Source organism: Vipera berus, assembly GCF_964194415.1.
Source record: "Vipera berus genome assembly, chromosome: 2".
NCBI lineage: Eukaryota > Metazoa > Chordata > Lepidosauria > Squamata > Viperidae > Vipera > Vipera berus.
Genome location: NC_138203.1, coordinates 241,297,259 through 241,308,095, shown reverse-complemented (window position 1 = coordinate 241,308,095; position 10,837 = coordinate 241,297,259). Strand labels below are relative to the sequence as shown.

At 38.9% G+C, this 10,837-nt stretch overlaps 2 protein-coding genes across 3 annotated transcripts in view; one reads left to right on the top strand and one right to left on the bottom strand.

The window, feature by feature from the left end:
* Positions 1–526: 526 nt before the first annotated feature.
* On the bottom strand, positions 527–8,792 carry MBD4 (methyl-CpG binding domain 4, DNA glycosylase). Of its 2 annotated transcripts, XM_081316994.1 has the most exons (7): positions 8,680–8,792; positions 5,030–5,872; positions 3,753–3,827; positions 2,776–2,910; positions 2,022–2,171; positions 1,276–1,379; positions 527–738 (listed from the first exon to the last, which is right to left on the bottom strand). In XM_081316994.1, exons 2-7 carry the CDS (start codon positions 5,781–5,783, stop codon positions 658–660), a joined length of 1,299 nt encoding a protein of 432 aa, XP_081173120.1. In that variant the 5' UTR covers positions 5,784–5,872; positions 8,680–8,792; the 3' UTR covers positions 527–657. The 2 variants fall into 2 exon arrangements, with proteins under 2 accessions (XP_081173120.1, XP_081173121.1); XM_081316995.1 differs by lacking the exon at positions 2,776–2,910.
* Positions 8,793–9,082: 290 nt separating this feature from the next.
* The window catches only part of IFT122 (intraflagellar transport 122), a 70,557-nt gene continuing 68,802 nt past the window's right edge, over positions 9,083–10,837 (top strand). Inside the window, exon 1 of the mRNA XM_081320027.1 lies at positions 9,083–9,275. Within this exon, the coding sequence (XP_081176153.1) occupies positions 9,235–9,275 (41 nt within the window). The 5' untranslated portion in view covers positions 9,083–9,234. The remainder of the gene's footprint in view (positions 9,276–10,837) is intronic.

Here is a 10,837-nt window from a genome sequence, read left to right as displayed (position 1 = left end):
AATGGTAGTACATCGGCATGGCTTCCTATCTTGTAACATGATTTGCTGTCAGCCCATGAGATACAGACCTATCATAAATAATACCAGATTTGGATGGGAGCTGTCACAATAGCTAGATTCACATCTTGAGATTGGTTTCTTTTTACCATCACCATCTCCCTGATCCAATCTGAATGAGAAACAGCAACCAGGATTCAGTAGAGCAGGGGTGTCAAACTCGTAATGTCCCGTGACGTGACGTATCACTTTTTTCCCCATTGCCGGCAATGTGGTGGGGTGCGGTTTCGTCATGATGCATCCAGTCCACAGGCCGGCAGTTTGACACCCCTGCAGTAGAGGAAGCCTCTTCAGAGAGGTGATTAGGTAACCTGAATTTGCATCTCTAGATGCTTGCTAAAAATTGTAAGTTGTATAGAGCCTTGGATTATTGTGTTCTGATGTATTACAGTAAACAAACTTCAGTATTTAAAATTTCCATGATCAAAGGAGTGGAAATGAGAAACATCACTTTTAAGCAAAATTATATAGAATAATGGAATTTAATAAATTCTGAACAGGCATATAAAAAGAATATTTATATTTATAGTTAATCAAGTGGGATAGAAGAAAAAAAACAGCTTAAAAGTGAGAAAGAGGAGGCCAAGAGATTATAGAGAGCTAATAATTAATATTTAATTTCTCATGGTTTTCCCACAGCCAGGAATGATAAATGTTGAGTTTGTGGTCTTGTGGCTGTACCTGAAAGAGAAATGAACATGTTTTACCTAATCAGTGCATCAGTAATCTAATATTACCCTAGTGAATTTTCATACACAGCTGAAGCCCATTTTGCACATTTTATTGCAATTTCATATGCATTTATTGAAATATAAAAAATTCCCTATCTATCCTAGAACAAAACTGTTTATTAGCACAAAATCTCTCAGATAAATATGAGAAGTATGGAGGGTTCTGTTTTATTTTGTGATATTAAAAATACTTTGTAGAGCTAACAATTGTTGCTTTTTAAGACACAACCAGGGCAAAAGGCAAAAAGGATATTCCAGTCTTATAATAGTTTAAAAATTGCTATGTAGAAGAGCACAAGATTCTGTTATTTTCTGCAGTTCTAATTCATATGATCCATGTATGTAGCTGTAATTACAACTCTTGCATTATTTCTAGGTTATAGATTGTTGCAATTAATATTAACAATATTAATATAATATTAATATTGCTGGAATTATTATGCTCTCGATTATTTTCGTGGAATAAAAACACACAAGCCTCTATTACCTCTTTCCATTCATTTACACAGAAGATTCTGTAAGAATCATTTCCATATTTTCCAATCCCATGTAATTCAATTGGATATTTCCACTGTTTAACCAAATATTCATCTAAGGAACAAAAAATAAAGATGTCATAATAAAAAGCTGGACTAAATTCTTTTTAAGTTTTAAGTTTTAAGTCTATGAAATATGACTTATAAGACTTGAAAGAGTAATTATTCATTTATAAAAACTATAAGAAATGAAAACTTTGACAAAGTTATGAGCTTGTTTATCAGTAACTGAACAAAAATAGAATACTCATAAGTAACACAGATGACTTGTGCACTTTACTTCTATATCCAAATAATTTCTCAGCAAATTCAAAAAGGCCGTATTACTAAAATATTCCAATGCCAAACTCTCCAAACTGTTCTAAGAATAACAAAAGAAATTTAAAAGTATCAATTCAGAAATAAAAAACATGAAAAAGTTCAAGAATAGAGATTATAGAGATTGTGTATACATGTTCTTTTGAATCACAATTTACAAGAGGTGCTAAATGGTAATGACTTCAAATATATGGAACAAGTTTCCACTTCATGTCTTAATCACGAATTATTAAGAGGCCTTTGGCAAATTATCTTTCCTCATTTTTGATCTCCTTATCACAATAAGAAATAAAAATATTGGTATATATTAAAGAACTGTATCAAGGTTTTAAGAGATAACATACATGAAACATATGGAATATTATAGATACCATATTACCTGAGAATTTGACAATGGTCTTTGCTCTGAGCTCATATAGGCCAAGAGGTTTAAGCAATTCTGACATTTCTTTCCAGTTGGCAGTTCTTGCTACCTTTGGTGAAGGATATTTCTTAAAAAATTCCCACAGCACGGGGAAAGCCATCTTTCCTAGGCAAAAATAAGAAACTGTGAACAACAACATTTGCACTGAATTTGCAAAGCTGGCTGCAATTTCTTAAAAGACAGATTTTCCTGCACAAAAGTTACTTGGCACAAACCTGTTGACAGTTTTTAGCCATATTATTACAACTTATGTACAGGATTCACAGTTCCCTACACGTAATTTCAGTGACAGAAAATCAGTGTTGTGGTATATAGTTTATATTGTCAATATGGTCATAACACTTATCAGCTGATTCAACCAAACCATCATGATACTAGCAAGTGTCACTATTGAATCTCTTTTAGTAACATTAATTTACTTCGCATAATTTAAGCTCAATACTGTCCTCTTTCTGGTTCTCCTTACCCAGCTGGATGATAGCCATTTTCCTAGGAAGCAAATCCACATTCACTAGCAATACATCAAATCATAATTTGGACAGAAACACTTACATGGCACTTTACAGCCTGATTAGCACTCCCTGGGAAATTTGTTTTAACTTCTCTGCAAAATGAATTGCACATGTCCCAATAGCACTGGACTGAATCATAGGGAAGCAATTCCATACATGGGAATTGAAGAAGTGGTTGTGATTAGTTCCTTATTTACCTGAGGTTTTGTTCAGAAATATGGTTGCAATCAGAAGTTTCCATGGATCATGAAACAGAGTTTCCTGAACCAGATTAAAAGGAGAACGAGGTGGAGTCCATTTCCTAAAAGTTTTCCTTCTTGGTGGACTTGGAGCTAAGCATGCATGCAAAAAAAAGTGACCATAATTTACTTTTATTGTCTACAGTTACTTCTTCTATAGCGGCAAAGAGACTTTGGGTTGCCTTTTCAAGTTCTAAAGAGAGATCGGATGAATAAAAAAAAATCAGCTTCCTTCTGACACTGTTTAGATGCTTGTTAGACTGGCAATACATGAAGCAAAATATGCCTGGCAGTTTTAAAACTTCCCTTTTCTCTTGTAAAGAGAAACTGTTAAGAACCATGGTTGTTAGGTTTTGCTTAATGAGAACAATCGGAAGCTATGGTCTAATCCTCAAATCAAATTCAGCAGTTGGAATTTTACATAAATCACAGTTCTCTTTTTTTTATTAGTAGAGAATGATTGTTTCTTTAAAATCATAACAAAACCTTCTGTTCTCACAATTCATGAATAAGAGCCATGTGCCAGGGGATTGTTTGTGTTGGAAACAATAGTTTTCCATTACATCTGAACCCAATCAGTGTAACTCTGTAAATCTCTTCAGGAGAGATGATTTAATACACAGACCTATTACTCCCTTCATTCTATCTTCATTGGAAACAGAACAGCTATTGATATCGTATAACACATTTGAAATTATTCTCTTGTTTATAAGTCATGCATCCAAATATTACCTTCATAAATTTACCCATAGACAACTACAAGTATTTATACTTATTTCTGCTTACATTTTACTGCGCAAGTATAAAAATAATTTAATCTGCTTCCACATAAATACAACTAATATCAGATTGCAAATTCTGTTAGAATTTTTTTTTTAAAAAAAAAACAAGTTTGCTAATTTTCCGCAAAGCATTTTCCTATAAAACATTTTTACCTTCTTTGATTAATTTTCTGGAAAAATATGGACTTGTTTTCCGCCTTTCCACTTGGGCTCTTTGAGTATGGCTCGCTAATTGCAGAAAAGGAAAATGAAAAAGAAAAGCAAGTAAGAAAATGTAATTGTTTTAATTATGCTCGTTGTGGACAGAAGATACGCACAGAACAATCCCTTCTTTCTGCAATATTAGCGTTGCCTCTATCCAGATCTGGTTTTCAGGAAGAAGATAGGTTAAGCGGGAGTGTGTGTGTCTGTGTGTTTTACAGTTTCCCTTTTTTTCACTGCATGTAAGTATACCCAATCTCTAAGGAATACAGGTAGTCCTTGACTTACAACCATAACTGAATCCACAGTGACAATTGTAAGTCCTGTTGGTCATCACAATGACTAACCCGATTTTACAATATTTTTTGAGATGGTCATTAAGCAAATATCCATAGTTATTAAGGAAACATTGTTAAGTGAACTCAGTGCCTGCAATGAGCATTTTTTGCCAGAAAATGGAAGTAAAGTTTTTTCTGGCAAAAAATATTTTAAATGTGGTTGCCGAACACCTAACATATACTGTAATCATGTGACCGCAGGGGAACCCTGGCTGTTGGAACTTCAAATCTGGGTCATAGGTTTTTTTGGGAGTTCATTATAATTAAGTGACTGGTCATAAGAAGGGGGGACTACATGAGTCAAGAATTAAGAAGATCCCTTTTCTTGCTTTACAATACATGTAATTGTATTACTATTATAAAAGAGCCTGACTATGAAATACTAATAAAATTCTACATGGTTGGTCCCTAGGTTACTTTACAGATCATCTCCTCAGATGGAATCTGCATAGTCTACATGTTCTGAAATATTGAGTGGTTGTTTAGGGCAGCGGTCCCCAACCTTTTGGGCACCAGGGACCGGTTCCATGGAGAGAGGTTTTTCTGCAGACTGCAGGGTGCATGGTTTTGTGTGCTGCCTGCATCTTGTGGATGGGGCTTTTCTTGTTTGCGCGGCCTGACTGCTGGCATGTCACGGCCCGGTACTGGTTTATGGCCCAGCAGTTGGAGACCGTTGGTTTAGGGTCCCATCCTCAGAAGGGATCAAAGGGAGACGGACCTAAATTTAATCCTTTTCTGAAGTACCCCTCCACCTTTTGGAACAACTTCTGCTTTTCCCCCAGAGATGCTGCAAGCACCTTTACTGGCTTTTTAAAAATTCGTAAGTCAATTGAAGTCTTGGAGGAGAGGCAATATAGACATTCTTGAAAAATATATACATAAAACACATACCTTTGGCTGATGTAAAAGGTTTCTCTCCGCACATCTGGAAAACAGTAACATCCATAGTGGAAGCACTCTGTTCACTTGCACTCTCTGAAGCCATCCCATTTCTTTGCATTTCTGCTACTGAAATGCAGTTTTTATTAGAAGCTGTCGTCATTCTGCTGCAAGAGCTCTCAGTATATTTTAATATTTCCGTGCTTGTTTGGTGTTCTAAGAAAGGTTCAATCTGTTTATCATTCTGCTCTGTTTTTGGTTCAAACAACAGTTCATCCTTAAAACATATTTTTCTTTTCCTTGCGCTTCTTCGGCATACTTTGTTGACACTGGTATCACTATTAAGTACACACATTTTGTTCTTACATATGGCACGTTTACTGCTTTTTGTCTGTTTTTTACATGCTGATAGACTCTGTATTTTGTTTTGGCCATCAGTGACATTCCTTATTTCAGAAGAGTTTTTAGATTTTCTAATTGGAATCTTCTTTCGAATAGTACCATTTTCCTCACTTTTGAAAAAACAGTCCTTAGAAATATCTCCCGTACTGGGCCCATCCTGCAAAGAGGTAGCAGGAATTTTTGCTTCTCTAGTATTGGATCGAAGCCCCAATTTACATTCTAGAGAAGCTTTACAATCTCCTTCACCATTTCCTAATCCAGGGAGTGAAACTGGACTCCTAGAAATGCAACTCTCAACTTCTGTCCCTGCATTTCTGGTAGAAGATCTCTTGGTTCTTAACCGTGTATTCCTCTGAAGAGCCATAGTAAAATCAAAATCCTCTGCTGTAACAATGATGTCTTTGTCCTCTTCAAAGTAATTCAAAAGAGCACGCTTAGATCTGAACTTGAGTCCTTGAGCATTGAGAGAAAAACAATTCAATCAATAAATTAAGTTCATAATTTTGGGGAAAAACATGTATGTAAACAAAAACAATCTAAGCAATCTAAGCTTCATCGCATTTACCATCTTTTATCTTATGCTGTATTGATTTTATTGCAATTTCTTTGACTGTTGTGAGCCACCTGGAGTTGGTGAGTCAGGAGGCATATAAGTTTAATAAATTATTAATAATAATCATAGTCATTATGGAAAAATAATATACATAATAAACTACCATTTGGAAAGAAAAATTGAAACAGTAATACTAGAACAATTTATAACCACATTTACCAAATAGTAGAGATGCCAGGGAAGTAGCCTTGAAAAATACAATTAAAAGATAAAATGTGCAATGCATAATTATACATTTTATAATTATATTTATAATACAAATACATATTATATATAATAATAATATCAAGCAGGGTCTCTTTCTTGAGCAAGGTTTGGACTAGAAGATCTCCAAGGTCCCTTCCAACTCTAATGATGATGATATACAGTTTACGAAATAGACTGGACTTCACTAGATGAACAGCATGGTGTAGATCAAGTATTAAGCATATTTTGTAAACAATCAAAGGAAATGGTGTATTTGCGATTATATTTCTGAATATATTACGAGCACAGAATGGAACATCTTAATATTCCTGAAACACAAGCACTTTTTAAAGCAGCATCACGGTAGAGTTTGTATATATACACCATACATAGTTTTTGGCAAAAAGTATCCTGTCATTAGGGGACGCGGTGGCTCAGTGGGTTAGGACGCTGAGCTTGTCGATCAGAAGGTCGGCAGTTTGGCAGGTCAAATCCCGAGTGCCGCATAAGAGAGTGAGCGCCTGTTACTTGTCCCAGCTTCTGCCAACCTAGCAGTTCGAAAGCACGTAAAAATGCAAGCAGAAAAATAGGGACCACTACGCTCCGTGCGCCTTTGGCGTCTAGTCATGCCGGCCACATGACCATGGAGACGTCCTCGGACAAGCACTGGCTCTTCGGCTTTGCAACAGAGATGAGCACCGGCCCCTAGAGTTGGAAACGACTAGCACGCGTGTGCGGGGGAACCTTTACCTATCATTGAATGCTTTCCCAACACTGCAACAGGCTGTATCAGAAGTAAAAACGAAAGAGGGGCAACTGGGATTACCTGATAGAGCAAACAATATATTTTCCTGAAGTTTTACCAGTTTGTCTTTGCTTTATTATATTCTCCCATTCTTCTGGAAGTGTTTGAGGATAGACTGGAAATTCTAAAGATATTGCTCCATCCTGCCCATTACACTTCACTGGACTTTCAATGTTGGCTTCAGGCTCTTCTTTCCTGGGGCCAAAGTTTTCCTCTACTATTGTTATAATCTTTTCTCTTTGCTTGTAACTTTGGTCATGTGTGTTTCACTTATATCACTGTCAATAAATATAACAGGACTATTTTTGTAAGCCACTCTTTTGTACGGAATCTTTTTTTAACCTTTTCATAATTTAAAATGTTTTTCCCCCCTGCATTTCTTTCCACCATCATCCTCTACTGCAGGTGTCCCCAACCCCCAGTCCATGGACCAGTACCGGTCCGCGGCATGCCAGCAACCGTTCCGCACAAACAAGGAAAGCGCCATCTGCAGGATGCAGGCAACACACAAAACTACGCTCCCTCTGGTCTGCGGGGGGGGGGGGAACCTCTCTCCACGTAACCAGTCCCTGGTGCTCAAAAGGCTGGGGGCCTCTGCTCTACTGTGCTTTTTTCCCCCCATTCCAAGTGAAAGCATTCACTGGTGTAAGCTCCTACATATCTTTAGTTCCAAACGTTTGTCAGTGTTTTGGTTTTGGAATGGGAGTCACAGAAAATTAACAAGAGTTCTAATAAGAGATTCTGATCTAGATTTATTATCTCACTCTGTGACAGTGTTTCCCATCCTGGATGCTTCCAGGATGGGTGGACTTCAGCTCCCAAAATTCCTCTGCCAATGTGGCCATTGCTGAAAATTCTAAGAGTTGAAATTCAGATATAGAAGTTGCCCCAGGGGTGAAAAATATTGTTTTAAGACATTCAAGGTAATTATGAGGTCTCTCCTATCATTTTAGCAATCCTGGTAAGGTTGAACTAAGAGCAAATTACTAGCTTAAATTTGAGATTCCTGGCCAAGTAGACACTTGAATTTGTGTTCTTTACTCCTATACAACATTTTTTACTACCTTAGTGACTTTCTACCAGCTGCGGACTGATTCCTAGGCATTATGAATTGTGGTCAGATCCATCTAATATAGCAATGCAATTTCTACTTTCATAAGGCAAGCAGCTTTCTAGCAACTTGCATCTTCAAAGATATAGAAAATGCAGCTCAATTCTTTGTATTTCTGCTGGCAGAAAAAAATAATTTTGTTGAACAGGTCTTGTACAAAAATAATGGCTAATTTTCCCTTGCTGCCATACAGAGCACTTTTCCCACGCTGGAGCTTCGGTTTTCTTCTCACCCTTCCGAGAAATCGAGAGATACTTTGCAGAAGAAACAGGCAGTCTTTTCTAGGTGCTGCCTGTTATCAATAACAAACGGAACACCGCAGAGCAACAAGTAAGTAATCTATTACATAAGACCTGAGAACGACCCGAGAAAACGGAGACCACCATCATAACATGGTACGCTGGGAAATGTAACACGCATCATTGTCAAACTCAATCGACAGAACGCTTGCCTTATGACAACACTGAGGCCAAGCCTGGCACAATCTAATGACTATAATAATAAATTCCATCTCTCCTCGGTTTCCTCCAGTGAAAAATCCTTACCTGATCTCAAAGAGCTCCTTTCCTTCCTGTTCTAACATCGCGACCGACATCCCGCAGAAGGCGCCAATTCTTAACATGTCATAGACGTTTTCGTTGAACGCATGCGCACTTTAAACTCTTACAACCTCGTCCCGGAAAATAGCAACCTAAGGATCTTTTCTTAAGAAGGGGAGGGAGGGAAAAGGAAAAACCAGAGCTTCGATTGACCACGCCCCCCCGGGGTGACGCAAGCGCACTTTCGCTATCGTCTCCGCCTCTTTTCGCGCCACTACCTTGCCTCTCTTCCGCGGGATATTGAAAGCAGCCGCTGAAAGGTTCGGCGAAGAACTGAAGACATGCGCGGACTACGCTGCGAGGGAAGTAGGGGGGGGGTGATCGCGCGTGCGCACGGGGCATTCCTTGAACCTTCGCGGGCGTTTAAAGAGGAGTGCGCATGCGTGTTGCCTTGGGAGGCCGGCTGGCGTCCTGCGTCAATAAATACAAACAAACATACAAAAAAAAAAAGAAGAGTGAGATTTGGGTACCGGCGAGGGCGATGAGCATAAAGGGGACGACATGCGAGCTGCGTTGACTTGGAGGGATAAGGTCGAGCAGTGGTAAGAGGCGATCCTCTCTCGGGAACCGGGCTGGGGCGGATAACGGGGAAGAAGAGAGTTGCATTTAGCAGGAGGACTCTTGAGAGGGACCGCTACTACCCGGTGCTCTTTCATCTCCTTTTCCAAACTTTCTATTCCGTTCAGGGGTCTTCAAACTTGGCCCTTTTATGACTTGCGGACTTCAACTCCCAGAATTCCTTAGCCAGGCATGCTGGCTGAGGAACTCTGGGAGTTGAAGTCCACAAGTCATAAAAGGGCCAAGTTTGAAGACCCCTGCTTTAGGGCTTATGTTAAATAATTCCAATAAAATGTATTTATTAAATATACATGACAGGGAAGTTAATGAAATAAGAGAATATATGTAACTCGGGGTTGAACTGTGGAGTATGTGGTCCTCTCTGACCTTAGTTGTTTTGCTTGCAGATATTTCGCCACCCAACTAGATAACTTTTATCAGTGTGTATGAACGGGGGCGGGTGGGGGGGCGGGTTTGCTCTCTGTTTATAACTTAAATAATAACATATGCCTCTCCCGGGCTTCTGTTATGCGATCTCAAAGATGCTACATAATAGCTGGCAATCGCAAGATTTTTATTTATTTATTTATTTATTTATTCAATTTATATACCGCTCTTCTCCCGTAGGACTCAGGGCGGTTCACAAGGTATTTTAAAAACAGATACAACAATTACAAAAATCTTAAAATCAATTAAAAAGAATTATATAAACCTTGCAATAAAACCCCAGTTAAAAACAGTTAAAATCCCAATTAATACCCTCAGACCAGGCCAGAAAGCTCAAAGAGCCAGGTCTTCAGGTCCCGGTGGAATGAGCGAAGGTCAGGGGCAGTCCTAAGCTGTACAGGCAGCTCATTCCAAAGGGCCGGTGCACCCACAGAGAAGGCCCTCCCCCTGGGTATTGTCCGCCGGCAATCTTTTACCGGCAGTACCCTGAGAAGACCCTCCCTGTGGAAGCGCACAGGACAAAGGGAGCTTGATGCCGGCAGCAGGTGTTCCCTCAGATATCCCGGACCCAAGCCATTCAGGGCTTTATAGGTCATCACCAGCACCTTGAATCTCACCCGAAGGGCAACTGGAAGCCAATGCAGTTTGCGGAGCAGAGGTGTTACATGGGAGTATCAGGAAACCCCCATCACAACCCGCGCGGCCGCATTCTGCACCAGCTGAAGCCTCCGGGTGGTCCCCAAGGGCAGCCCCATGTAGAGAGCGTTGCAGTAGTCCAATCAGGAGGTCACGAGCGCATGAGTGACTGTGTGCATTTTTATGGAGTAAAAATGGAATAAATACCTAAGTAAATGAAAAAGTATACTAAGCCATGTTTTTCTTAAACAGAATGAATAAAGAATAATTTAGTTGTACGCATGTACATACATATACAGAAAGTATGTATAATAATTTGGCCATGGCACTTATTGGGTCCACACAGTATCCTGAACTAAAACCAGCCATGCCACATTGATACTTTATACAACTGTTTTGTAGATTGATGACCTATCTCATGAAAATAACAAATAAGTAGATAAGAGAATTTGCCTTTTAACAG

Coding starts and splice junctions, on each gene's coding strand:
- MBD4 (XM_081316994.1), bottom strand. CDS start 5,783: ATGGCTCTTCAGAGGAATACACGGTTAAGAACCAAGAGATCTTCTACC. Junction 2,911..3,752: donor CAGAAAATTAATCAAAGAAG/GTAAAAATGTTT, acceptor ATGCATGCTTAG/CTCCAAGTCCACCAAGAAGG. Junction 1,380..2,021: donor GACCATTGTCAAATTCTCAG/GTAATATGGTAT, acceptor TTTGTTCCTTAG/ATGAATATTTGGTTAAACAG.